Source organism: Mus caroli, chromosome 3 (genome assembly GCF_900094665.2).
Source record: "Mus caroli chromosome 3, CAROLI_EIJ_v1.1, whole genome shotgun sequence".
Lineage (NCBI taxonomy): Eukaryota > Metazoa > Chordata > Mammalia > Rodentia > Muridae > Mus > Mus caroli.
In genome coordinates, this window is record NC_034572.1 from 14828985 (window position 1) to 14856912 (window position 27928).

The 27928-nt window shown below is 42.8% G+C and overlaps 1 protein-coding gene, 1 long non-coding RNA gene and 4 other non-coding genes across 9 annotated transcripts in view; 5 read left to right on the forward strand and 1 right to left on the reverse strand.

Annotated features, from left to right (window-relative positions):
* Window positions 1-3416: 3416 nt before the first annotated feature.
* On the reverse strand, window positions 3417-3489 carry Trnar-acg. Its single transcript has one exon. It is a non-coding gene; the product is annotated as a tRNA-Arg (tRNA).
* A 325-nt stretch (window positions 3490-3814) lies between these two features.
* On the forward strand, window positions 3815-3908 carry Trnay-gua. Its single transcript has 2 exons — window positions 3815-3851; window positions 3873-3908. It is a non-coding gene; the product is annotated as a tRNA-Tyr (tRNA).
* A 317-nt stretch (window positions 3909-4225) lies between these two features.
* Trnay-gua lies at window positions 4226-4314 on the forward strand. The gene is given in 2 exon segments: window positions 4226-4262; window positions 4279-4314. It is a non-coding gene; the product is annotated as a tRNA-Tyr (tRNA).
* Window positions 4315-4438: 124 nt separating this feature from the next.
* Trnaa-agc lies at window positions 4439-4511 on the forward strand. Its single transcript has one exon. It is a non-coding gene; the product is annotated as a tRNA-Ala (tRNA).
* Window positions 4512-4522: 11 nt separating this feature from the next.
* Window positions 4523-7399, forward strand: LOC115030622. Its single transcript, XR_003836214.1, has 3 exons — window positions 4523-4664; window positions 6866-6938; window positions 7237-7399. It is a non-coding gene; the product is annotated as an uncharacterized LOC115030622 (long non-coding RNA).
* Window positions 7400-19121: 11722 nt separating this feature from the next.
* Window positions 19122-27928, forward strand: part of Trim55 (tripartite motif containing 55) — a 48872-nt gene continuing 40065 nt past the window's right edge. For all 4 annotated transcript variants that reach the window (XM_021158626.2, XM_029475363.1, XM_029475361.1 and 1 more), the window contains exons 1-2: window positions 19122-19562; window positions 20058-20230. In XM_021158626.2, the coding sequence (XP_021014285.1) occupies window positions 19395-19562; window positions 20058-20230 (341 nt within the window). In that variant the 5' untranslated portion in view covers window positions 19122-19394. The remainder of the gene's footprint in view (window positions 19563-20057; window positions 20231-27928) is intronic.

Consider the following 27928-nt stretch of genomic DNA (forward strand, 5'->3'; position numbering starts at 1 on the left):
CTTATTGTAGTAAAATATAGACAAAATGCGACTTAAGGAAGTAAGGATTTATTTGACTTAAGAATTCCAGGGTACAGTCTATCATTGAGACAGGAATTTGAGGCAGCTGCTCACATCACACCTACAGTCAAGAGCAGAGAGAAACCGGTCTGTTTACTCGCTTACTTGTAGCCTGCCTAGAGAATGATACCACAATGGGCTAGGTTTTCTCACACTAACAAGACAATCCTCTACAGACATGGCCAGCCTGATCTAGACAATTCTTTCCAGGTGATTCTAGGTTATGTCAAGTATACAGTTAGAGCTAAGGAGCATATATGTAAAACAGGAAGTCAAGGAGAGACAAGGTCCTACAACCCTTCCGAGGACGTGCTTCAAGATCCTAGTAGCTTCCTACCAGGTAAGACCCTCTTAAAGACCCACTACTACCTGCCAATTTTACTTTGGGGTCCAAGACATCTGAACTCTTAAGTGGAGAAAATAATACCCAATAACAGCAGCTGTCAGCCTGAGACGAATTGTCATCCAGCTGCTGGATTGGTTTTCTCTCTCTCTTTTTTTCCCTTAAGTACTATGTGCTCTTGTTTCTTGGATATTTTGTTTTGCAGAAGTACTTCTGTGGCAGACGTAGAATTTTGTTGCTAGGAAAGGAGTCACTGTCCATCGATGAGTACAGTAGTTAACAGGATGTTCTGGATCCTCCAGAGGTTACCAGCCTTTGAACCAGGAAGTGGTACAAAGGGCCCCCCTGCTTCTGCCCTTCTTGGGTCTCTTCTAAAGGGCAGTCCTTGCTTTGGAACTACCAAAGGTGCTGGCAGAAGCTGTCAACTCAGCATCACTACATGTTTTCGTACCAGGTCCCCCTCTCCATTTCTACATTAAAAATGTATACATTAAGATGTGTATTCTAATTCTTTCTCAGATCCATCTGCCTGGAGAACTTGTCGGTATGACATCTTCAAATTATACTTATTTTCTGTCAGAAAAATATGTAGAGACTGTATTAATTTTCAAGTGTTGTAGTAAGACACAATGAACAATGTAATTTGTAAAAGCAAGCATTTAACTTGGGTCTTACAGTTTCAGAAGGTTAGTTCATGGCCATCATGGTAAAAAGAAGGTGACATAGCCACCAGGTGGGTCATTGGGGAAGGGAGGAAGAGAGGCAGGGAGCGATGAAAGGAGAGATCCACCTAGAATGGTAAGGGCTTTTGAAACCTCAAAGTTGATGCCCAGGGACACACCTCCTAATCTTTCCTAAATAGTTTCACCAACTGTGGACCAAACATTCAAATATATTGAGCTTATGGGGTCATTCTCATTCAAACAAGCACAGAGCCTCCTGCAAGTTTGACCTTTCTGCTTTCACATGGGCTATTTGATTGGGTAGGCAGTTCTGTCTCAAAGTTGTCTTCTCACAGAAAGGCCCTGTCCGACTGTCTTCTAGTGTGTGCTGCTGCTAGGTCTGGCTACAGACCAATTCTTATTCTTGTTCAAGGCTGCTGTCTTTTGTTTTGTTGGGCCCTCATTGGTGAAAGCCTCCAAGGGTTTTACATTTCAGCAGCCTGTGTTCAGCCTTGGCTGTTTTTATCCAGTCCTCATGGATGGCCCCTTTGCTCCCCGATTGTCTCTGCTTTGTGTTCTAGAACATGTATTCGGGAGTTGTGTTCTCTGGATCTCTTTTCCGTGCTCTCACTTTTATAATGTTTTTGCTTTCCAATGTCTGATGTGCTTTGAGATATGTGCTCTCTGATTTACATCTTCACATCTGGTCATCATCTGTGTCTGACGTACAATTTTTTTTTTTTGCCTGAGCAGACCTGGTTTTAGGGTTTAAGAACTCAGTTGCTCTCTGATGCTTTTGCTACCCGTGTTCTGATTCACTGTTGCAATACCTTCTTGGATTCCTAGAGGAGAACCATAAGCATTTTGAAACATACTTGTGTTCTGTTCATCTTATTTTTAATTCTCTTGGGCCATTTGCTTCATTTGAACTTTCTTCTATTTAAGGTGTTGTTTCCCCATTTAAGAGACAAGTGGGCTTTCTCATTTACTGGGAAGGGCTGAAGAGCATACTGTATCTAATCAAGAGCTCCTAGGATGCCCCGCTGTGAGAGTGCAGTCAGGCTGGAGCGCTTCCTTTTCTTTCCACCTCTACTAGGCTCTGCTCTGCCCCACCCCCAGTCCCCGTCTGCATCCCATAGGCTCTTCCAGGCAAAGGTTCTGTCTTTGTGAGGTGCTGGATGCAGGCTTCGCCCTCTTTATTCTGAGTGTCTCTACAATCTCATTTGTTTTTGAACTCCCAAGCATTATATAAAGTCTCTGGTGTGACTGTACCTCCTATAGCTTTGGAGGTGGCAATGGTTCCCTGTCTTTCTCTTCCTACTGCTCCTTCTCCCACTCCATATATATATAAAATTTTTTCAAAGAGGAATAAGGGAAAGCATGCTTGCATGCACATATGCACTACCACACAATGTTCTCTTGACATATTATGGGGAAAAAAAAAAAACAGCCAGGAAAAGGGAGAGATTTGCAGTCTAGCCTGAGGACTGGAAAGGAGTCTCAGGGATAGACTGGGGTATCCATAAAGCTCAGCGATTTGTAGGGGAGCCCTCTGGCCCTAGAGAAAAAGGAGCTGAAGGCACTGAGGAAGAAGCCTTCCTGACACTATAGCCTCCATTTCCTAGGGCTTCCCTGTGTGACTGTGTCTGTAGCTCACGTGAAATTTTGTAATAAGAGACAAAAAATAAAAGAAACCACCATCATCCCCCACTTCTTGGTCCCCTGTGCTTCTTCCTCTTAAGTTGCTTGAGGGTGATGGTGTCTCTCACAGTGCAAAGATGCTGTGACGATGACCTGATAATCATCACTGGTTTCCTACCCTTGCAAAATAAGAAAATGAACTAAGAACATGATAGCGGCTCTTTGGTTTGTCTATGAACTTACATGGAGGAAAGCAACACTCCTCCAACTTCCATAAAGGTACTTTTTCCTTTTTTTTTCCTTTTTTAAACCTGAAAAACACTAAACAACTTTAAAGATACCAGCTGCTATCTCGTCGGCATGGTAACACCCACCTAGCTCCTTTGGCTCAAACACCTGACTTGATGAAAAGACCCAAGTCGATGTGTGGATTAAAACAAAACAAAATGCCTCCCCAACAATTGTGTGGGCGCATTATCAGAATATGGAGACAATCACATCATTTTACTGTCTTAAAATGCCAAGTAATGGCCCACTTAGATAAAATATTTTTCTGAACGCTTCAGAACCATGTCAAAAATGTATTTTAATGAATGGCCCTGCACCACGTGCCTGAAGAGGGGTGATGGGGCCAGGAGCAGGGACAGGCTGGTTATTAATGCAAACTGCTATAAGTACTGAGCTAGCCCAACACTATTGGGCCAAAAGCTCGAGCCAGGCAGGAGTCGAACCTACAATCTTCTGATCCGTAGTCAGACGCGTTATCCATTGCGCCACTGGCCCGTTAACATGGGCTGCTCTAGGGGCTTTCGAGATGACAGCATGAGATCGTTCTCTATAGTCTCATAGTGAGAAGGGCATAGGTGACACAGGCAGGCCAGGCGAAGAAAGAGAACCAGAGCCTGGGCCTCCCGAGGACTTTGTGCTAGGGTCCTTTCTAGGCCGCTGAGGATTGCGGGAGGCAAAACGGTGGCTGTGCGCATGCGTAGAACGACACGCGCCCCTAACGTCTGGAGTCCTGACTAGTGCGCATGCGCAGCTCCCTCTGTCACCCGAACTCCTGATTGAGATGCGTTCAATGTCAAGGGGCAGAAATGTTCCTTACGTCCCTTCGATAGCTCAGCTGGTAGAGCGGAGGACTGTAGCTAACTCCCCGGTTAGGAGACATCCTTAGGTCGCTGGTTCGACTCCGGCTCGAAGGAGACAGTAATATTTTCTCCATGCTTTCTATGACTTACCGGCCTTGCCCAGGGCCCCACTCTCAGCCACTGTACTCGCTAACCATCTTGGCGGTTCGAGGACTTTCTCTGTATTCTTCCGTACTCGTCAACCTTTTGCGACCTCATAGTGAGAGCGCTCTCCGACCAGTCCCAGAGTACGGGTGTACTACCATTAAGTCGGTTCCTCACGTGTGCGGTTGCGCGAGCCGGCGTTCCACGCACCGGGGCGACCTTTTTCCCGGCCGCGCGCAGCAGTGACGTGGTGTTATGGAGCCCTTCCGCCAAGCACTTTGCCGCTCCCTTCGATAGCTCAGCTGGTAGAGCGGAGGACTGTAGGCTTGTGGCTGTGGGCATCCTTAGGTCGCTGGTTCGATTCCGGCTCGAAGGAAAGAGCTTCATATTTTCCTTTACCTTTTAATCCTATCTATGAAGCATGTTCATAACAAATTTCTATGCCTCGCAGTGCGCTGCTTCTCCTCTAGGGGAGCACATAAAGGCCAGATGCCGGCAGAGGGGGATTAGCTCAAATGGTAGAGCGCTCGCTTAGCATGCGAGAGGTAGCGGGATCGATGCCCGCATCCTCCAGTTCCCTTTTTTTGTCTTTGCATTTATGTAGTTTTTCTTTTAATTGTTATACACCTCAATTGGAGCCGAAAGACAGTAGGCAAAACTCAGCGAGATGAATTTCAACCTTGTATTTTATGTGGTGTCCGAAACTTCCAGGCATGCATCTAACCGGTATGTAACACCGCCCCCCAGCAAAACCCGGAAATGGACCCAGCTTTAAACCCTGGCTAAGCTGAGGGTCCGGGACTGTGTGGCTCCACGGGGGACGAGGCCTAAGGGTGGTGGGGCGCTGGAGTGATTTTCTTCAGAAGTGTATGGGACTCTAGTCTTCTCCAGGAAGAAATTGTAGGGCATCGCGTAGACTAGGGACCTTCACAGAGGGTAAACTGAAAATTAAAACAAACGAACAAATGAAGCAAACCAAACCAAACCGAACCAAAAAAAAAAAAAAAAAAAAAAAAAGGTCCGATTTAGGCTCCCTCGTTAAAAGACATACACACGCACACACATATACTTCAGCCAAGGGCAGAATTATTAGCCTTTTGACGATTATAATAAATCATAATTCCTTTGTACATTTTAGAGTCCTGGGCAACCTGTGTGCTTTTGTTTCCAGTGTATACAATCTGCTGCAATTTCTAGCTGTCTTCCACTTTCTATCTTTCCATTTTTAATCCTATTTTGTTATTTTCAATAAAGTTTTTGATTGAATCGTTAAGTCACTTAAATATATCCCCCTACATAAAATTATGTATTTTTCTTATTTTACAAAGATTCCAAGTAACTCCTCTGGACCTGCAGGTGTGGCATGTTCACCAGGCCTCTCTCAAAGGCTTCAGGAGCTGGGCTTGAGCTGCCTGTGCCTCCCAAGTGCCGTGTGTGTGTGTGTGTGTGTGTGTGTGTGTGTGTGTGTGTGCGCGTGTGCGCGTGTGCGCGTGCGTGTATGCGTGTGCCAGAGCAGAATGTGCAGGCCTCTAGCTCTTCACTGTCTTCCTCGGCTTTCCCTGAACTGGGGTTACTGGTGTTCACCACAGTGCTCTGCCACTTAAATCTTATTTGTGAACAATAACAATAATTCCTGTAACTGTATGTGGTAAAAAGAGAAAGGAGTGTCAAGTCGGATAGTAGGGATGGTATCTGCACCAGAATCCAGTCACTTCCTGAGGTCAGCAATCCAGACAGGGAAGCGCAGAGGTTCAGATGTGGAAATCAGGAGGCTGGGTCACAGAGAGGTTAGTCACGAGGGCAGTGAGAGCCAGTGGCTTGTGTTGTCTCTGTAGGACGATGGACAGGGTGCTCAACATCTGGGTTGTTTCCCTTTCATCTTCCGTAAAGCAGGATGGCCGTGTGGCACTTCCTCTCACTTAAGATAGAATTTCAATCTCTTAGCAGAGGTCCTGGAACACAGTAAACACACAGCTGTTATCAGTAAGAAGGGGATGGGGATGGAGGAAAAGGAAGCCGAAAAGGAAAGGGGAGGGGAGGGGAATGAGAGGCATAAATGCGGCCTGGTATTTTGCTGGCACACTGCAGAGCCTGGGACAGATTTCAGTACCAAGAGGCCTGGTGAACATGCCACACCCGCAGGCCCCGAGGAGTTATGTGGAATGTTTGCATAGGTGTTGTCTAAACACATACGACGGTGCAGAAAAGGGGTGCTGGGCTTTCCCAAGCCAGGGAAGTAGACCAAGACTGAAAATACAGAATGTGGTTAAACACATTATGGGATGACCATGTAATAGTGTATGTGTAAAAGTAACCACTGGCATTTTACTAAGAACTTGTAAGAACATGGCGGCAGGGGTGTGTGGGTCCAGTGGTGCTAAGGAGGATTAGAGCCTGGTGACATCGTCAGATGGGACCACTTGCTGGGCATCTCACTGGGTATTTCTAGCACAGAAATTGTGCCAAAAAGCTAAGAAGCTGAGTGGTGGTGGCGCACACCTTCAATTCCAGCAATTGGGAGGCAGAGATAGGCAGATTTCTGAGTTCGAGGCCAGTCTGGTCTACAGAGTGAGTTCCAGGACAGCCAGGGCTAAACAGAAAAACCAAAACAAAAGCAAAACAAAAACCGACAACAACAACAAAAATTGTGCCAAGAGATGTTCAGAAGAAAGTACGGTATGCTAATTTTTACACATTTTCTCAAAGATCTTTGCGATGAAGTGACATCTAGGAAGAACAGCTTTGAAGGTGGAGTCATTATCAAGATAATACACAGCTTCCAGGGAACAGTTTGCAATAAGCTTAATACAAGAAATGCCAGCGCGTAAAGCACTTGAAATTACTCCCTTCCTTGTGGTTTTTATCTTTATGAAATGTCGTTTCTCATTCAAAATTTAAAGTCATGTGTTTAAACTCCTTGTTGCCAGGTAGCAAGAAAAACTGTAACAGACCCAATGAGCAGAGGCAACATGGCAAGTGACCAGTGGAGTTTCTGATCAGGTACTGGGCTCTTCTGAGTAGGCAATAACTGGGATCTTACTACACAGATGAGGGCTAGGGCTGGTTTATTTCTCAGTAACTTTTAAGATTAATACATAAAAGCAGAAATTCTCAGGATGAGGGTCTTGCCTCTGTTGTCACTGTAAGGGGTGGTGGTTTTGTGTACTCTGGACTGGCCTTCAATGGGGTGTGGCCTTGGCTTTACCTCCCACACACTGGGAAAACAGGAATGCACAAGGCGCTCATGTTTTTTAGGAAGTGTTTTTTTTTTTTTTGTTTTTTGTTTTTAAAACCACAGCTTTGGCTATAGGAAACCAAAGGAAGAGCCATTGTATCTGGGTGATCTACCAAGCCTTGTGGAGAGAAGGTGAAACCCCAGCTGACAGTATATTGTTAACATGGAATCTGTGTCAAGGACCCCAGTGTAGCAGACCCAAGGAAGGAAAAAGCTTACCCCAGGTGAGGTTCACAAGGATGACAAAGCTTTCCTCTGTTCCCAGAACTAGTGAGGAGTGACTGACCTTTAGTTAAAACCAGTGTATGCAGAAACTGTCAACCATAGCTTCCTGCCTCTGGATGTGTGCATGCTGAGGATGCTGCTTCTCAGAGGCCTCTCTCTGGAGGAGTTGGCCCCTTCCCTCTGTGATATACACAGGAACTTTCTGGGGGGATTTATTGTATCATAGGTGCCCCCACACAGCTTTTCTAGCTGTCATTTCTTCATTCTTGTGTCCCTTGAGTCATGTTTCCAGGGCCAAGTTGTGCAGAACACAGCAGAGCCTGGAACAAACCCAGTTCATCTAAATTTCAAATAAAGTGTAGCCTTCTTTATGGAATGTGTAGTGTATTTTGCTTATAATAGTTGTGGGGAGGAGGACGGATGGATGTGTACTGCAGAAAACTACTAACATTTTTAGCCCAGGAGTTGGCTCAATCACCCACATAAAAACACTTGCAACACTAGTGCTGGGCCATGAAGACAGAAGAGTCCCGGGGCTCACTAACCAGTCAGCTTGTGCAATTGTCCTGTCTTCAGAAGATTCAGAGCATGAGAGCTCATGGCAGCTGATATCAGTGTCTGGCTGTCATATGCACGTACATGCAGAGCTAGCACATCTCTGCCCACACACCAAGAACACTTGGTTTACCCAAGATTAATTATTTGCTGTTTTGTTTTGTTCTGGGATTAAAGTAATTTGGAGGAGAATTAATCAATGCTGCAAGCCATGGCCTGTGTGTGTGTGTGTCCTTTCTTCCTAAGCCCCCTCCTTCAGGGCTCACCAGTGCCTCCAGCATTCACATCGTCTGGTGTTCTTATCTTGTTTTATTTGTACTTTTCTTTGTTTTAATGATGGAATCAGTCATAACTTCCTTGATTTTACTGGGTACAAGATATTCAGCCAGAAGCAAGACTGGCCTTGCAATTCCTGGTTTTCTTTCAGTCTGTGTTGATCTTGATTGCCAAAGGACTGATTTTTAGAATCTCCTAGGAAGCCTTTGGGCATGTCTGTGAAGGCACTTCCAGATGGATTTAACTAAATGGAAGACCAACCATGGAATATGGAGCTCTGTTCCCCATTCCCTTGGGTGGAGTCCTACACCCTGTAAAAGTGTTAGCACCAGCATTTAGATCCCCCCTGCTCCCTGAGCACCAGCATTTAGATACCCCCTGCTTCCTCACCATGATTCAGTGACCAGCTGTCCTAGGTTCCCAACACCTTGCCAGAGCTGCTCCGGCTTCCACACCTTCTCTGTCATGATAGATTATCCTCTCAGATTGTCAATACAGTAAACCCTTTCCTCCTTAAACTGTTCTCATCAGGTATTTTATCCCAACAATAAGCAAAATAGCTAATACAGCTGTATCTAATACTTCCTGTTGGTTTCACCTCATCTCTGACCATAAATCCTATTTTGTATGGTGAACATATATTTGTTGAAGCCAAGGGCCTGTACTGATGAGACAGAAGGGGCCAGGAATAAATAAAAGTCCCCTAGGTACTCTGGAGTGCTGAGAAATGTTACCACTTTTGACTAATGCCTCAAATTCCTCCTATCCCCAGAATTTTCTGACCTATTCTGAAAGTTGGAGTAAATCTCTGATTATTCTTCTAACCATCTGGAGCCAATGGGCATTTATATTTGAGCTCTAAGCACAGTCTCCCAATGGTGCTCGCCAAGCTCCTGTTGGAGAATCCTTGATATATACTTTAGTTTCCCCAAGATTTTTTTTTTTTAATTTTGTATTCAAGGGCTGTTTGTCCAATAAGAAACCACTCACCACATGTGGTCATTTAAACATAAACTTAAATTAAATGATGCTTAAAACTCAATTTAAGACTTTTTAGTAAAATAGAACTGGAGAGTCTCATATTAAATGAGACCACAATGGTTCAGAAGACAAATGACACATGTGTCGCACACATGTTACACATGAGTGTATTTGTGGGGATGAGTGTGGGTATAAGCCATGAAACTAGGAACCAGGCCCACAGAGGAGAGACCAGGGACTTAGGAAGGGGCAGGCGTGATCAAGCACATGCAGCATGAAAGTGGAGAGGGATGCTCGGGAAAACGAGCAGACAGGGAGATGAAGAAACAGGAGTTTGGGGACCAACCAAAGTAAACACGGGTGCACATGTTCTGATGAACTGGTTACCTTGTGCTCTGACTGAAAGGAAGAAAGAGGAGGCTCCCCTAGGCCAAGGCCAGAAGAATTCCAGCCTAGGCCTCACAGGCTTCTGGATTCTTCATAGGTCCTTGTCACTCACTGTCACCAAGGATACAAACATCAAGTCCAGCTTGTGTCTCCTGATGCTTCAGCATCTGCTGTCTCCCTAGAAGGAGAGCCTGATAAAGCACATGCAGCATGGAGGGAGAGCTGTCTCCATCCCTTTCTGGTTCATGTTCAAGTCCATCTTTATCAATGACAGTGCTCTCTAAGTTTTTGCACAATCGTCTAACAAGAAATGCACCAGGTTGTTCTTAGATAATCGGAAGTGTTTTAAGGGCATGAAACACCGAGGCATTAAACACATCAGTGAACAAAATGGCTTCCTGTCACAAAAATGTAAGTTTATTTAATATATTTAAAACATTAAACTCCAGTCTAGATCTATACACATTCTCATCACTCAGTAGAAAGGTCGGACAGTGCAGATAGAACATCTTCATCACCATAGAAAGTCCTGCTGGAACTTTCATAGGAAAAAGATCCTGACAACTATACCCCTGGACAACTGTTCTCAGCCACAGCTGGCCACAGTGATAATAACAGTTATTATGAAGTGCATTATACAGACTGACTGGAACTAGGTGTGTACTTATTTATTGTGCTGAAACAGGAGTAAAAATAATTTTAGTGTCTCCCTTCCCCAGCCCTGAAGATCATACTGAGGTTTTAGTGAATGATAAAGAATTTGGCACTGGTCCCACCTTCTCTAAATTCTTAGAATTTCCCGAATGATGTCATTGATAATTTATGCTAATAAGATGTCTCAGGACAGACTGAACAGGATGGCTAGAGTAACCCTATGATTAGAATGTTGGAGTTCTGAGGCACAGAGTATCAGCCAGGCCTCTGTGAAGCAAGGAGGGCTACAGCTAGTCACATGACCAGCAATCAACCCCAGCATGCCTCTGTGATAAATTTGTACTCAGAAGCACGAGTAAGGCTCCCTGGATAACATTTCTCTGTCTGGTCTTACATCTATGTTCCTGGAGGATGGTGTATCTTCATGCCACTTACAGAGGATATGCAAGTTCACATCTGGAGACTACCATTCAAGTCCTTCCTGGTGTGTCCTGTCTTCTGGCTGGTCTTAAGTTTTATCTTCTTTCTCCTTTTACTCTCTTAAAAAAATGTAAGAATAATGTCTATTATACACACACACACACACACATATATATATGTATGACTTGCATTAGTTACTTTTCTCATCACTGTGACAAAATTCCTGCCAAAAGAAAGCTTGCTGTTCTACAAGGCAGCAGTTGTTGTGGAGGGAAAGACATAGCAGAAGCATGTAGCTGGCACTCCTTGTCTCTGGAAGCAGAGAGCAAACAGAAAGAGAGGCAGGCCTGCAACCAGTGACCTGTTCTGTCCAGTGAGGCTCCGTCTCCTAGACTTAAAGATTTCACAACTTTCCAAAGACTCACCACCAGGCAGGATCCAAGGGGTCAAACACATGGGCAAGGAGTGGAAGGGGTGGGGAAGTGGCGAGTGGGTGGTTGGGGTAGGGGGCATTTTATATTTAGCTTTTATTGCTGGACCGTAATTACAATGCTTTTCTGAATTATGAGTCATCATTAGCAATTTTTCAAACTGAAGATGTAGTGAGAATCCTTGAGTATGTAGCCACTGGATCAGAAGTTTAGGTGACCTTGGAACCTACTTTGCTGACAGAGCTAAAATGAGGCCCTGTGTCCTTCTTGTGTCAAGTGTGGCTCAGTTGCATGTGGTCAGTGTCAGAATTGCCTTGCCCTGGCCCCTGAAGCCTTCTTCCATTTGATCTGGTGGCTAGAGGCAGGAGAATGTCATAATCCTTTCTGCTGTCATCTGTCACAGACCATCCCAGTTGGGCATGGGGGTCCCTGGGACGAGGGTCCTTGAGGCTAGGTGGGTAAGGATTTGGCGGTGACAAACAAAAACAAATACACAGGCAGTTTGAATCCGAGTATATTTTGTAGCTCTCAAACAAGGGTTTTTATGTATAAAGAAACAAATATTACAACTCTGAAAAGTTGTGTTTAGTGAAGCAGTGAAATAGTGATATTGTAATAATCATTTGGCACAGTAAAATATAAAAATCATCTAAGACTAGTGGCAAAATTTTAAGAGCGTTAATAAATTTTTTTGATCAGTTTCAATTTAACATCTAGTACCTGATATTTTGAAAATCTTTAAAGCATAAATTTAAACTGTTTTAATCTTTTTGTTTAAGGTTTTTTAAAACAATATATTAAAGCCTACTTCTTATAACACATGTGTAGCCATATAAAATTTTATGGTTGAGAAAGTTTTTATTTATCAACACTATCTTATACATGATTTATAAAGTGAAGCACTGGTTTTCACAGAGATAAGGTCATGGTTAGCAACTTTATCTCGAGGGATGGTTTTTTGACCCATTATTTTCACTTAAGATCTTAGCCTAGGCTATCAGGAACATCTTGTAAATAGGAAAAGGAATAAAAAGATAAAATGGATAAGTTGTCAAGAGAACTATGGCTCAATATTTTTTCTCTGTCCAAGAGTTTTACAATCGGTTCCAGGAGGACTCTTTCTTTTGAAGTCTATCACCTTAGTCTGTGGAACTTGTCACACAGATCTTACTGGGGTTGGTGGCAGTCATCAATTAATACCAAATACACTCTGAGTCGCTTATCTAGGCTTTTGGAGACTGTCATCATTGCCCCAGACTCACTTCAGAAATTAGAAATTTCAGTTTCTCAAGATTCTCTAAATATGATTCCACCACCTTGATAGACTCAGGCATGAAGACTTAATGAGGCCTTCTACCACCCCAGTGTCCCATGTCATTGAGGGATTTCAGGCTCTGTCGGGTGTGTGTGGTAAGCCTGCAGGGAGAAGGAGGGGCAGCATGCACACAGTCCAGGGACCCTCCAGGCCACTGTGTTGTGTTCACAACTCCATGAAGACCTTAAATATGTAGTCCTGGATGGTTTCTGTCTCCTGTACTTCAAAGAATTTGGAAGTAGACTAAATATTCTGGCTCTTCTCTAGAGTACACCCTGTGTTTCACTTCCAACACACAAACCAGCCACATAGATGGCTGATGTTTGAAAGAAGGCAGAGTCAAAAGATGGAAAAACGAGGATGAGGGCAAAGTGAAGATTACTCAGTGCTTGCATATATCCCTATGGTGTTCTAGCTGCTTCCCATGTGGTCTGCAGGGACAAAAGGTGAAAGATAGCCCAATGAAGCAGAAGATAGAAAGGAAGAAGGCTGGGAGTTGAGTATATATCCAATAATGGAAGCGGGATATTCAAATTAACAGTAATATTGTTTCTGAGATATTTCCTCCATACCTGTAGCCTCCTGGCCTGGAGCAGGTTGAGAGGCAACACAGAGTAGCACTCTAGTGTGGCTTTAAAGACTGAGGGTCTCTCGAAGTTCTAGCTCTCTAACTATACTGAAAATGTAATTTAGGACTTCTAAAATGTCCTAAAACCTTTCTTGCTCTTTCTGAGTGTAAAAAGCTACTGGCTTAGGCAATTGACACCTGTAGCTTAAACTCAGAGGATTAAATAATGTGGCCTTGTTCTATCTCAGCAGAAACTGCATAGTTCTAACTTTCACCCTGCTAGTAGAAGCCTCAGGAAGAAAAGAGGACACTCTGAAAAGTGATTGTAGTATTACTAAGTTGTAAAAGGTTTCCTATTAAAGTTCTCTAACAAAGGGGGGAAAAGGAATGAATGAAAAAAGAGGGATAAGGGAAATTCTTTTCCTCCAATTTGTCTAAGAAGTGTTCTGTTCATAAAAGTTCTTTTCAGCTCAGTTCTGACTCTTCTCTTTGTCCTCAGCACTTATACATCTTTCAGAATATATGATCACATGGTCAAACTTCATCACAAGTTCACACATAAAATTCAAATTATAAATCGAATAAGAAGTTTACAACAGTGAATGTTTACATGCATATCCAGTACGAGTAATTATCTGGCTAAACGTTCATCACCTGTCGCAGTTGCACAGGTTCATGGAGAGTTAAAACCATGACTAAGTTATTAGTAAATGTCTGTATAGATAAATTCACTCAAGATTTTATTTTCTGTCCCAGCACCTATAATCTGTCCTAGCACCTATAATAAATTGCTAGTTCACTTTTAATGACCTTTGGTTAATGGCTTTACAACCTCTTGGAATGTGCTCTGGGTAGTAGAAAGTCTGGTTCCTATCTAGAAGCAATTAACTGGTGACACAATCGGAGACTGGCAGAGTTCTCATTGCAGTTTTGACTATCAGGAAAGGACCTAATAGCAGTCCCACTATAAAAGAGCTTAATAATCACTGATATATGTAAGGAATTCTTATAGGATCATCATAAATAATTGTCATCATAAATAATTAAGAAGTTATCTATTTGACTATATAGCACCACTACAAGACAGTACATCTTCATAGACCTACTCAAAAGAGTGGACTAATACATAGTGATCATCATATATGTTTAATTATAACAGGAAAAGCATATCAATAGCAGGAATCTTTCTTAAAATGATTCTCCTGGGCCTTGCATACTGTAGATTTTAATCTAGGGTAGTTATCTCAGAAAGATCATCTGCTAGTTACTAGCTTGTCCTATGATGGCTCCTGACAAAATACTGCTAAGTTATTTATGAACCCTAATCAGTTGTAAATGGCACAATCTAAATCCAGTTAGGTGACGGTACTTTCCTGATAGCACAGGGTGAGGCAGCCACAGAACCCAGAGAGTCTGCCTGCTGACTCACTGTAGCATCCCCTGCAGCAACAGCACTGGTGGACCATGCTAGACATCCGAGTCATCTCCATTGAGTTTACTATCATAACCCCAGAGTCCATTTCCTACTGTCCTTCCCACTGCTACTGCCCTGTGCAAGGGCTTGCTGACCTCTTATTTGAACTATTGGAAGTTGCCAATCTTGCCTTTAGCAAGTCCCCTGCATTGTCATCTGTCCCCATCACATCAGGAAGGTCACTCCACCAACACAGACATGAGTTCATGGAAACATTATCAAGAGAAATTTTTAATGACTTTCTAGTGTCTGGTTTTAGTAAGTTTTTAAGAAACAACCCTTTAGTATAGTATTCATGGAATGCCAATGCATCAGTAAGGCATTCTTCACTGTAGGCCAAACTACTAAAAGCTCTGATGCTCCCTGTATACCTGTGCCTCCAGGTCTCTGCAAATGTGTCTTTTCCAAGTTGATTTATTCCAAAGCTATCAAACCCTGAAGCTTTCCTCATTCCTAGCACTCCTCATTAGTGCCTTCTCACCATGTGGTTCCTACATGTGAATGTGTTATCTCTATCATATTGAGCTCCTTGCAGGCAGCAGCCTAATCTCTGTAATCTTTCAATTCCCAGAGCATTGTTCAATAGGAACATATGGTAAGTACTCAGTGAATTTTTTTTTTTTAGAAGGAATGGGTTATTTCCACAAAAGGCCCTGCCTCAGTGTACAACTCATGTGCCACACAACTTTCAGTCATTGATGGAGCTTTAGTATATATACTGATAGCCCCATGAGATTACATCACTTGGTGACTTCTCTGATTATAACGACACTGATAGTGCATTATGGACATGTTTGTAGTGATGCTCCTAGAGAGGAGTCTAGATTGATGTTGTATACTTATGTCTTAATTTTCAGTGAAAGGAATAAAATACAGATAAACACAAAAGAGCCTTATATAATGAAAATATGCAGAAATTAGTTTACAGCTGTATTTAATAAATGTTTATTACAGCTGTACAGCTGAGTTTAATAAATGTTTATCAAGCAAAAGTACAAAATTAAACGTTTACAAGGTAAAAAGTAATACTGAGTTGGAGAGATGATCAACAGTTAAGAGTACTGGCTATTCTTCCAGAGGATCCAGGTTGGATTCCCAGCAACCATATGGTGGCAAACAACCATATGAACTCCAGTTCCAGGGGATCTGACACCTCCTATTAGCCTCTGAGAGTATTGCATGTACAGGATACAAAGCAAAATAAACCTCAAAAAACTATAAAATTACAGTAAGCTAATGTCAAATAATTTTTGAATAAGTAACTTTTATTTATTCATTCATCCATTTATAAATTGAGCAGCCCTGAGCACAGGTCCAGCACAGTCTACAGTAGTCTGCCTTCCTGTTCCAGGCTTCATAGTAACGCACAATCTCACCTAGAGCAGCTTCCAATCTTTTCATCCTTTATATCCATTTTTTTTCCGCTGTACTTCAGGTGTGCAATGCTTTTACCACTAAGCTATAATTGCCTGAAGCATTCAGCACCACACCATGCTGTTCCAGCTTGTAGTCTAGGAGCAGTAAAACATACCAAAGAGCCCAAGTGCCCAGTTACCTCTGCTAGCTCTGCTTGTGTAACTCTGACCTGATGGTCACACACTGATAGACTTGTCAGGATACAGCCCCACTGACAAATGAGTCATGAGTAGTACACTATTAGTTTAAAGACCATAGTGGTTGATCTTGCTCATTAACTTGATTAAAGACACCTAGAATATCAGTCAACTACCTCTCTGGGTGTGCTGTGAAGCTGTCTCTAGAGCCAAATCTCATGTCAGTCTTCAAACTGATAGGCAAGACATACTCAGAATTGAGGGAAGTTGGAGCCTAGGAACAAAGAGAGGAAGAGAAGGGCATCCAAAGTTGTTGGCACCCTGGGATCTTTTGGGGTGGTTTGGTGTTTGCTGCTGCTGTCATTCCCAGACACTGGACTTCAGTTTTTTAGCCTTTAACTTGCATTAGTGACTCTTCAGGGCCGTCCTGACCTTCTGCCTTGGGCTGAGACTACATCATTGGTCTCTCTTGTCCTGAACTTCAAGCTTCTGCATTAAGAACCTATTGGTTTCTGCAGACCTCTAGGCTTCAGAAGGGCATTATGCATCTAGACAGCCTTTGATGATGTCATCTGATCGGGCCAAGCCTTCTTACAATACTACACATACGCACACACATGAGCGTCGAAGGCTTCTACTACTGATTCTACTCCTCTGGAGAACCCTGACTGATAGGCACTTTTCTTTAGATTTCAAGGGCTTTTACTTCTGAAATAGAAAGTCCCCTGGAAATTAATCTCATATATGGAGCTGAGAGCCCCATAGCCAGCTATAAACAGAATCTAACTGGTAAAGTGAGGTGACAGGGTGTAATTCATCAGGAAAGAGGCATGAATTCCCATCTTCACTGCAATTGCTACATAAATATTGAAAGTTTTGAGAGACTCCTCCAAAATTTCCCCCTGATCCTTATGTATTTGTATAACTTCTTATTAGATAACAGGGCTTACAAATAACACTGTCCAGGCATATAAAACAAGACTGCACAGCCAGTCACAATGACCTACATTTTATTGCACTAACTGTGTGTGTGTTTTGCTTTGGATTTTTGAAATCATAGAGAAATAAGATTTAAAAAATTCACATAAAAACTGGCATGAGAATTAGAACAACATCTCCTGTAGCTCAGCCTTGACTCAGGCTGTGTAGCTTGAATTTCTGTCCGAAGCTCACAAAATGATGGAATGCGATCTGATAGAACCATCTAAACGAACCAACAAAGCAGTGAACCAACTAACCAACCAACCAACTAAACAACTAACCAAACAACTAACCAACCAACCAACTAAATAACTAACCAATTGACTAACTAATCAAGTAACCAACCAAAAACCATCCAACTAACCTATCAACCAACCAAGGGAAGAAACTTCATTGTCTGAGATGCTTTTGGTCAGAGGATTTAATGCCAGCACCAAAGTAGCAAGTTTTAACAAAGAATTGGCCTGCAGAACTGATTCTGATACTGGACAGAACCTGGGAATAATCTTTTCTTTGGAGAAATGTGGGAAGTATAAGGACTTGGGGTGGCAAAAGGCATAGAAAATTGCAGAGGGCTCAATTGGCTCTTCTTGTAGGACCTGGAAGATCGGTGTGTCAGGAGTTGTATAGACCAAGGGACTGCCTGGTCATAAGATTTTAGTGGAACATAGTTTCCTTGAGAAATTCAACTAGATGTCACTGTGATATTTTGGCCCCCAATCTTTCTTATTCTGCTTATGCCGTGTGGAATTAAGTTAGGCAGAACTAGAAGACAATGGGCTGATGTCTTAGACTCTCCCAGATACCCCTGGCTCTGGCTATGTTTTCAGTTTTGTTTATAACAAGGATTCTCTTGCACATTATTTGGAAAAAAACTGGCATAAAATTTATTTTGCTTTTTATCTGATTCCAGGTTTTACATACAACACATATTGATTAAAATTTTTACAAATTCCTGGCAAATGTCAGAATTTGTGTTCATGATTCAAGAGCAGTCCAAGAATATGAGAAATTACCAGGGATATTATCATTTTAAAACATGACCTTGGATGAAGGCTAAAATGCACAAACATTTAGGAGCAGATTGGGAAGTTATATAGGACACAGTATTCACTGCAGCTATCAAAGGCACTGGCATCTTCCTCCAACAGGTGGAGAAGTGCAATTATAGTGTGCAATGCACATGCCAGTTGCTATCCCAGTGAGTCTTACTGTCACAGAGCAAGCTTAATTTTAAAAAGACTCTTACAGATTGTCTCTATGTTTTAGGGTGTATGTGGGGTGGGTAGAGAATTAACGAGGGTTGTGTGTGGAGAGCCACATACTCAACATTTTGGTTCTTAATTTTTTTTTTTTAAAAAGAGGTCTGGGGAGATGGCTCTGTGGATAAATCCCTTGCTACCCAAGTGTGATGACTCCAGTTCGGATCCCCAGGACTCACGTAAATGCCTGCCGGTTGTGGCTGCCCACCTGTAATTTCAGGGAAACCAGAGGAATCCCCTAAGCAAGACGCTAGCCAGACTTGTCCTCTTGGCTAATGTTGGCTTCACTTGATATATCCTGACTTCATGAATAATATAGAGTGATGGAGGAAGATTCTTGATAGCAGCCATATGTCCCCCACATGCACGTGCACAACATGTTCACCCACACACATGTAAACATGCGCGCACACGCACACACACACACACATGTGTAAGTGTCTAAGCACACTCTTTTATGGTGAAAGCATTCTTAAATTGGAATTTTCCTATACTGTAATCTTGACAAATGTGATATCATGGATGGCTCTTTACACTATTGCCCTGCTCAGATCAGGATGGAGTTTTACAGAACAAGCTTTGCTTACTTGCACCTGAGAAGTTGCTACCATGTTCCTTTGGGTGGCTTGTTTCCTGCTGTCTGAAGAAACAATGCTTCTTATACAGTTACACTGTAGCGCTGCATTCTGCAGAAGCCTGTCACTAAGTTCTTCCCAAGTGCTCACGAGGGCATGGCTCAGATACTAAGCATGCACATTTGCATTTGTTGTTGACAACTGTGGGCTTCAGATTGCCCTCCCTTCATAACCCCTGCTAAATGGGGCTTGTAATCCCCTTCCCACCCACTCTCTTACTCCCCAGGGCAAGAATGTTGACTCCTGTTCTCTGTCACCTGTCAGAATCCATCCTCCTGTCACTGTCTTATATGGACAAGTCAGTCCAGGGTCATGTGACCTTGGGTTGCTAAAAACAGCTCCATCACCCATCTGAGCCAGGCCTGGAACAATGTCCTCCACAGAGAGAGAGACATAAAGGACACTTGATCAGGTCCTTGGAATTATTTCCAGGAAACACTTACAGAAGCCGTTCGGGAGCACCTTTCCCTTGGCAGCACACTCAGGGACAGGGACGGCGAGGAAATGAGCACTTCTCTGAATTACAAGTCTTTCTCCAAAGAGCAGCAGACCATGGATAACTTGGAAAAGCAACTGATATGTCCCATCTGCCTAGAGATGTTCACGAAGCCTGTGGTCATTCTCCCTTGCCAGCACAACCTGTGCAGGAAGTGTGCCAGTGACATCTTCCAGGTAGGTTTGTTTGGAATCTGGAAGCTGTAGAAGTGTCCGTGTCTCCTGCAGTCTTTGAGATCAAAGCCAGTTCCCTTAGAGAGCTTTCTGAGACTGTTAGTGTATTTGGATTGTTTCCCCAGGTTTGATTGTCAACCTGCTCCTCACAAGTCCTGCTGTGTTTTTAATTCTTAGAAGCATATTTGTTTTGTTTATAGTAAAACAAAACTGATCCACGGAATCTGTTTAAGAATTGAAAATGCTACCGCTCAGGTCTGAGCATTGGAGCTTCGGGTTGGAACTCTGGGTTAGGGAACCGCAGGGGTAAAATGCTCTTGCTGGCCAGGGTGTCCTGGAGATGGCTATGGACCAGGGAGGGCCCTGTGGTTCAGGACCAGGTACAGTAAGCTCTGAGGAGTTCATATTGTGTGGAGTGTCAGAGAGTGAAAATAAGTCTCCAAAAGGCTGTCTGTGGGATTACTCAGTTCCTTTTTTTTTCTTGCTTGGCAAGAACAGGCCTCTAACCCGTACTTACCCACAAGAGGAGGTACCACCGTGGCATCGGGGGGCCGCTTCCGCTGTCCCTCCTGCAGACATGAGGTGGTGTTAGACAGACATGGGGTCTATGGATTGCAGAGGAACCTGCTCGTGGAAAACATTATTGATATCTACAAGCAGGAATCCACCAGGTAAGAGCAGCTCTGAGAGCGAGATTTACTGGATTTTTTTTTTTTTTCGTCTTAGTGGGCTGATACACTGCATGTTTGTTACCAGTCATGTGTTAGCTGTTCACTAAAAGGCTTTTTCCACGTCACTTCTTTTCAATGAGACAGAGTTGTGTGTGGAGGAAAGAAGGGAGCTAGTGCGCATGCTTCTGTGGCATCAAAGAGAGTCATGTTGATAGAGGCGGGATCCACCTCAAAGCCTTGTATTACATTCATTATAGACGTTAGCATTTCTTCTAGGCTCTGCCCTAGAGTAACCTGGCAACAGCCAGATATGCCAGACTCACTATAACAGGGGTTGCTTGCCTCCTCATCCTCTTCCTCTCTTGCTCTTGCTCTCTTGCTCTCTTACCCTCTTCCCTCTCTGTCCTGGCTCTCCTCGTTCCCCTCCCCCATCTCTCCACGTGGTGCTCATGGAGCGCGCTCTCTCTCTCTCTCTCTCTCTCTCTCTCTCTCTCTCTCTCTCTCTTTCTCTTTCTCTCTCCCACTCCCTCAACTCCCCTTCCCATGCCCTAAATAAACTATTCTATACTACATTCCTTCATGTGGCTGGTACCTCAGGAGGAAGGGATGCCTCAGCATGGGCCCTCCTTCCCCACACCAACCATACTGTGCCTCCACCAAACATATCCCTGGCTTCTTTTTTATAAAACACAACAATAGACATGATGACACATGACCAGTTTGTAAACTCCAGATCCTTTGATACAGAAAAATTCTAGCCCAAGCATGTATAAGTTAAAAAACATCATCTTCCAAAATATTCCAGTTCCTAGTTATCTTACCTTAAAACAGTCTAAACAACAGTAACACTTATACTTTAAAAACACTCTGACCTCATCACTTGTCATAATATTGGCTCATTGGAACATTCAAGGCAAGATATAATGCTGGCCTTCAGGAGTGTCATTTACAGAAATGGGAAGGGGGAACACATTTCAGGCTGGTTCCCTGCTACGCAATACTCTTTGCAGGCACTTGCTGATTGACTGCTATGTCACCTGAATCCATTCACTAGTCATTTAAAAAGGCTTCTCATTTATCACACCACATAAGCTTTACATTCCTAGAGACAAAACTACAGAGTTTATTCCTAAAAGGCATGAAGGTGTGAAGACCCTGATCTCCGTTCTGCACAGGTCATTTGAGTCTAAAGCCTTGGTATCCATATGGAAATTGTGTAGAAATGGGCCCGTTGTGATCCTTATTACCAGAGGCTGTGCTTATGAAACATCTGCAGGGCTATAAACGCCTTGCACTCTTTGCAGGAAAGTCGATCAATTAATATAACATGTAATTATTGTGATTATTATGGCCATTCGTTTCTGCTCAAGATTCAGAGCTAAATTAGCTAGCACCAGGCTATAGATGGAAGTGAGGAAGAACTGCTGATGACGTACCGCAGCCACCTGTCTCCTTGCTTCCTAATCTCTCGAGAAGGAAGGTGTTATCGTGTTCCAGATCAGATTGCATTGTATTTTGTTGTGTTCAACAGAGTTATCCCAATGGAAACATCTACAAACCATTCCCACACCAAAGGCTTAGGAAACCTTGCAGAAGAAGTGGTGGAAAGACTCTAAGAGCCAGTAGATCAGGGAGTTTGCTGTGAGGCTATGTTTCCTATTAGTGTCAGAAGCCACACCCATTACTGCCCCTACAACACGACTGCTTAAACATGAGGCGAACAAGGAAAACAACAGTAGACATGCAAAAGTGGATGGGGAAAGACTTCAATTTGCAAAGAATCACAGGCAGCTAAGAAGTGCTGAGAGTGGGGAATGTCTCCCCCAGGGAAGAGCACACCCACAGGGTTATCCAACGCCATAATGGTCATACCTGAAAACATAATAAGAGTAAAATTGTATAGACTGAGCAGATCTTATTTAGTAATGTACACATGTATAGATATATGCATGCAATAACAATTTTAAAAGAGCCCATGAGTTTGAAAGGGCAAGAGGGATAGGTGGGAGGATTTGGAGGGAGAAAAGTAAAAGGAAAGATGGTGTCTACTTAAGAGATTATCCTGGCAACTAGTAAGCAACCAATTATGAAAAGACATTTCTGTGACAGCAGTTTCAGTATCAGATCCAGTGTTTTTCACAGAGCAGGGGCTCTACAATGTTAGTTCTGTAAGCAGCACAGACAAGCATACTACAGTCTTCTGTGTTTTATTTATTACAATACTTTTTCTGTCTCTCTACTCACCTGGTAGGAACTTCAAATATGAACATAATAGCATTTGGTATTTGGTATGAAATCTAGAGGACAGAAAATGTTAAAATGTGTGTTAGTAAAACTGCCTTACCAATGGAGTCAGCCTGATGTCCCTTCAAGGGCTGGGGACCAAACTGTAGAGAACCAGTGAGTCAAATCCCTACCACTAAAGCAAAAACCAAGTGAAACAGGGATATTTTTGTGATTATAAAATTCTTACATTGTTTATTAAACTCGAGTTGCTTTTGGAGCTGGCTAAATTGTGCTTAGTCCCATAAAATTAGATGTTCCTGAAATTGGGAAGTCATAACAGACCTGAACTCCAAGCCTTGAGATATATTAGATGACCTTAGAATAACTCTCAGTGCACAGAATAAACTAACCCCAGGTATAGACTTTAGTACTGTCAACAGAAAGGGGAAATACTGCCACAATGGGTTTTTGAAGTATCTTTCAACTCTGGCCTCATACAGAACAGCTGGACTCTTGACAAATGCTGGCCTTATCTAGCATTTTGTATAATGATACACTATCCACAGTTAATTTGGTTTATATTATTATTGAACATAGTGACTAATTTGTTAATGTAATTAACAAAACGGCTCTGTGTTGTGCCTTACACTCTTTTCAGAAGCTTTACCTCGGATGCAGGTGTGATTCTTTGATTTTCCCAAAAACTTTTGAGGTGGGTTCTATTATCAACCTACCAAATTGTGGTGTGTGTGTGTGTGTGTGTGTGTGTGTGTGTGTGTGTGTGTGTGTGTGATGCACGTCTGCATGTTCATGTACAGGCAGGTCTTTAGACACTTGTGTGTAGAGGCCAGAGGTAGATCAGATGTCTTGCTCTGTTACTCCCCACTTTATCTTTTAAGACAGAGTCTGTCACTGAAACAGGAGCACAGCTAGCTAGTGCTCTAGGAACTCTCCTGAGCCTCACCAGAGTTAGGACCATAGACACACACCACTATACTGTTTCCTGTCCTTTTGAAAGGTTGCTTAGAATCAATTTCAGGTCCTAACGCTTGCATGGCAAGTACTTTACTGACTCAGACATTTCCCCAGCTCTTTTAAATGCTCCAGTGGGAATGAAATTTATAAATATTTTAATTTTAAATGAGTCTTAAACAAGACTACAAGGCCTTTAGTGAGAAGGGTTGTTCCAATCTCTATCTTTCACACTCCTTAAAAATTTTATTTATTTATATTTTTGCTTATTCACTTTACATCTCACTCACTGCCCCCCTCCCAGGCATCCCCTCCCACAATCCTTCCCCCATCCTTCCCTCCCCTTCTCTCTGAGCCGTGGGAGCTTCCTCAGTATCCCCCCAACCCTGGCACTTCAAGTCTCTGTGAGGTTCAATGCAACCTCTCCCTCTGAGGCAGACAAGACAGTCTAGCTAGAAGAACAGATCCCACATATAGGCAACAGCTTTGGGATAGCCCCCGATCCAGTTGTTCTGGACCCACATGAAGACCAAGCTGTATATCTGTTACATATGTGTGAGGTCTCTCATGCTCTCAACTCTCACTTCCCAAATGCTATAACTTAATTTTCTGAGCAACATCCTGCTGTTCATCACCAATGATAACTGTGTTACTGGTTTGTCTTTTTGTAACAAAAAAAAAATTAGACTATTTTATTTTATTTTATTATATTTTATTTTATATGTATGAATGTTTTGCCTGGATGCATGTATGTGCACTATGTATGTGCCTAATGCCTGTAAAGGTCAAAAGAGAGTGTCAGGTCCTCTAGAACTGGAGTTCTGCATGGTCACAAGGTTACCACATGGGTGCTGGGAACGAAATTCTGGTCCTCTGCAAGAGCAAGGTGTGCTCTTAGCCACTGAGACAACTCTCCCACCTCATGTGTATCTTACTGTGATGGTCCTAGTCCCTGCTTTTTGTTTTTCATGTTGCACACAGACTATCAGCTTTCTTCTGCAGTTTGAGCCTTTTCAGTGCTGGGCCTTACTCTCTGTGTGGGATTGCTCTTATTTACTCCCACTTCAACCCATGTCTTCCTCTCTTGGCTTACAGTGTTGCTTTTATGGAGCACATTTCCATATGCAATCTCCATATGCAATCTCCTTATCTTCCTCCTCATTACATGCCCTGCCCTTACACCTGCACCTTCACGATATCCCCTAAGTTCTGCTGAAGATTCTGGCCGCAGTTCTTGACATTTCCTACAACTTCCAGCTTCTCTGTCTACAACTCCCAGCAGAAATTGTCTAGCTGTTTCCAGTTGTCGGCATTTGGTAGACATCTATTCATGTCATCTTGCCTTTTGTGTTTATTGCTCTATGTATTTTTATTTCCTTGGTCTTTTTAGGGAGACTTCCACAGGAAACACAAATAACTGCCCCTGCTCATTCTGCCACATTTAGTTAGAAGACCCTTAGTCTTTTTTCTAGATGAAACTGACATCAAAGGTTTAGTCCTGCATTTAAGGCCACACATCAACACATGCAGAAATTGAGCTGGAATCAAACTTTCAGCTCACTTTAACTACAACAGCATTAACTGAACTTCCTAACTAGGACTTCCTGCTCACTCTTCAGTAAAGGCTCTGCTAACCCCAGAGACCTGGAGACCAGAGAGAACAATCTGTAGGTCTCCACAGTATTGAACAGCGAGAGGCACTTCGAACATTCATCCCTGAGCCTGGAGTCATGGCTGTGTGCCCAGCCACTCTAACAGACAGTGCTTACACCCTCAGTTCTCTACACCAGACTTGTTTCAGATCTGTTATTTGGTGTAAGTTGAATGCAGGATTTTTCTTATGTATTTATTTAGGAGAGATTGGTGACTTTAGACCCATGTTGCCCCTAAGCAAAGCAAAAACAAAAAGCCAAACCAATGAAATAAAGGAAGCAATTCTCAATGTATTATGAAAGACAGAGTAAAGTGAATCATGAACAAAAATAAAATATAACAGTCTGGCTGTTTCCATATGCTCAATGTGTGTGTGTGCGCTTCCTGCAGTCCCACTCTGTAAGTTCATATCTGCTGACATCGTAACAGAGCAAGAGCATTAGCAATATGTGCTCATGTGGACCTGCCTAGGGAAGATAAAGGGCGTTAGCATGCCTGTGCTGTGATATGCCAGCAAATATGCTCCAGACTTCAGCAAAGCCCAAGTTTAACATAATGTATAGATAGAAGGCCTGCTTGTGAATCCTATTCTCCAGATGACCACAAAGTCTCAATCAATTCTGGTCTCCTCTCAATATTTCAGCAGGGCTCCTCTCTGTGAGGCTCTGCTCCAGGCACAGGATATTCAGAAAAAAAAAAGAAAATAAAAACAAAGCCTTGAATTCTGGGGCAGACCTGGGAAGGGGAACAATCTTTCCATTCATAGCCGTGCTTCCTTGCTTGAGTCCCAGATTGGTGGGTAAATCTGGAGGCCATAGATTTCATTAACATATACAGCTATGGGAGCAGACAAAAATTCCTCTTGCAAAATCTTGGGACTAGAACCTCATGTAGCTTCCTTAGAATTGTAAGATTCTTCTATAAGATTAAATAATAGATATTTCCCAGCATTTACTCATGCCAATGTCAAATACTGTCTAGTACAATACAGATATATCGTCTGTCCTATGCCTTCTGAGTCCAGAACTGCAGCTACATAATCCCACACACCAATACTATGGTGTTCAAACACTTGGATTTATGACCCACAGTGGACAGTATGTTTTACATTGCAATATTTCTTTTCTTTTCATTTCTTTTCATTTCATTTCTTTTCTTTTCTTTTCTTTTTTTTCTTAGCTATTTTCTTTACTTACATTTCAAATGCTATCCGGAAAGTTCCTTGGAAGCCCCGCCCCCCCCGCCACCGCCCTGCTCCCCTACCCACCCACACTCACTTCTTGGCCCTGGTGTTCCCCTATACTGGGGCATATAAAGTTTGCAAGATCAAGGGACCTCTCTTCCCAGTGATGGCCGACTAGGCCATCTTCTGCTACATATGCAGCTAGAGACATGAGCTCTGGGGGTACTGGTTAGTTCATATTGTTGTTCCACCTATAGGGTTGCAGACCCCTTCAGCTCCTTGGGTACTTTCTCTAGCTCCTCCATTGGGGGCCCTGTGTTCCATCCAATAGATGACTGTGAGCATCCACTTCTGTATTTGCCATACACTGGCATAGCCTCACAAGAGACAGCTATATCAGGGTCCTTTCAGAGAAATCTTGCTGGCATATGCAATAGTGTCTGGGTTTGGTGGCTGATTATGGGATGGATCCCCTGGTGGGTAGTCTCTGGATATTCCATCCTTTCGTCTTAGCTCCAAATTTTGTCTCTGTAACTCCTTCCATGGGTATTTTGTTCCCTATTCTAAGGAGGAATGAAGTATGCACATGTTGGTCTTCCTTCTTCTTGATTTTATTGTGTTTTGCAAATTGTATCTTGGGTATTCTATGTTTCTGGGTTAATATCCACATATCAGTGAATACATATCTAGTGACTTCTTTCATGATTGGGTTACCTCACTCAGGATGATATCCTCCAGATACATCCATTTGCCCAAGAATTTCATAAATTCATTGTTTTTAATAGCTGAGGAGTACTCCATTGTGTAAATGTACCACATTTTCTGTATCCATTCCTTTGTTGAGGGGCCTCTGGGTTCTTTCCAGCTTCTGGCTATTATAAATAAAGCTGCAATGAACATAGTGGAGCATGTGTCCTTTTTACCAGTTGGAGCATCTTCTGGGTATATACCCAAGAGAGGTATTGCTGGATCTTTTGGTAGTACTATATCCAAATTTCTGAGGAACCGCTAGACTGACTTCCAGAGTGGTTGTACAAGCTTGCAATCCCACCAGCAATGGAGGAGTGTTCCTCTTTCTCCACATCTTCACCAGCATCTGCTGTCACCTGAATTTTTGATCTTAGCCATTCTGGCTGGTGTAAGGTGGGATCGCAGGGTTGTTTTGATTTGCATTTCCCTGATGATTGAGGATGTTGAACATTTTTTCAGGTGCTTCTCAGCCCTTACTTCGGTATACCTCAGTTGAGAATTCTTTGTTTAGCTCTGTACCCCATTTTTAATGGGGTTATTTGAATTTCTGGAGTCCAGCTTCTTGAGCNCTTTGTATATATTGGATATTAGTCCCCTATCAGATTTAGGATTGGTAAAAATCCTTTCTCAATCTGTTGGTGGCTTTTTGGTCTTATTGGCAGTGTCTTTTTCCTTACAGAAGCTTTGCAATTTTATGAGGTCCCATTTGTCAATTCTTGAACTTACAGCATAAGCCATTGCTGTTCTGTTTAGGAATTTTTCACCTGTGCCCATATATTTGAGGCTTTCCCCCACTTTCTCCTCGATAAATTTCAGTGTCTCTGGTTTTATGTGGAGTTCTTTGATCCAATTAGACTTGAGTTTTGTAAAAGGAAATAAGAATGGATCAATTCGCATTCTTCTACATAATAACC